Source organism: Onychostruthus taczanowskii, unplaced genomic scaffold (assembly GCF_017590055.1).
Source record: "Onychostruthus taczanowskii isolate IOZ18803 unplaced genomic scaffold, ASM1759005v1 scaffold8825, whole genome shotgun sequence".
NCBI lineage: Eukaryota > Metazoa > Chordata > Aves > Passeriformes > Passeridae > Onychostruthus > Onychostruthus taczanowskii.
Window position 1 is genome coordinate 1 of NW_024506801.1, and position 272 is coordinate 272.

At 68.8% G+C, this 272-nt stretch overlaps 1 protein-coding gene across 1 annotated transcript; it reads right to left on the reverse strand.

The window, feature by feature from the left end:
• Nucleotides 1-10: 10 nt before the first annotated feature.
• Nucleotides 11-259, reverse strand: LOC121346995 (dynactin subunit 1-like; the record flags this gene model as incomplete). The annotated part of the gene is made up of 1 exon (XM_041425237.1): nucleotides 11-259. A coding segment is annotated over one exon (249 nt), but the record flags the coding sequence as incomplete, so codon positions are not given.
• Nucleotides 260-272: the final 13 nt, after the last annotated feature.

The following is a 272-nucleotide window of genomic DNA, read 5'->3' on the forward strand; positions in this document are numbered from 1 at the left end:
CCCCACCCACCTGGGACTGCCTGACGAAGATGCCGTGGTTCTCCTCGCAGGTGAAGTACTTCCTGCCCTGCACCGTGCCGTCGTTCTTGCCCTTGGCCTCGTCCAGGATGACCCCGACCCACTTGCCGGTGGCGAACAGGGTGGCCCCCACGTAGGCCACGGTGCCGCGGTGGCCCTTGCCGATGACCTCCACGCGGGAGCCCACCTTGAGGGGCTTGCTGCCGCCGTCAGAGCTCATCCTGGCCGCGCTGGAGGCCTGCCAAAAGGGGGGG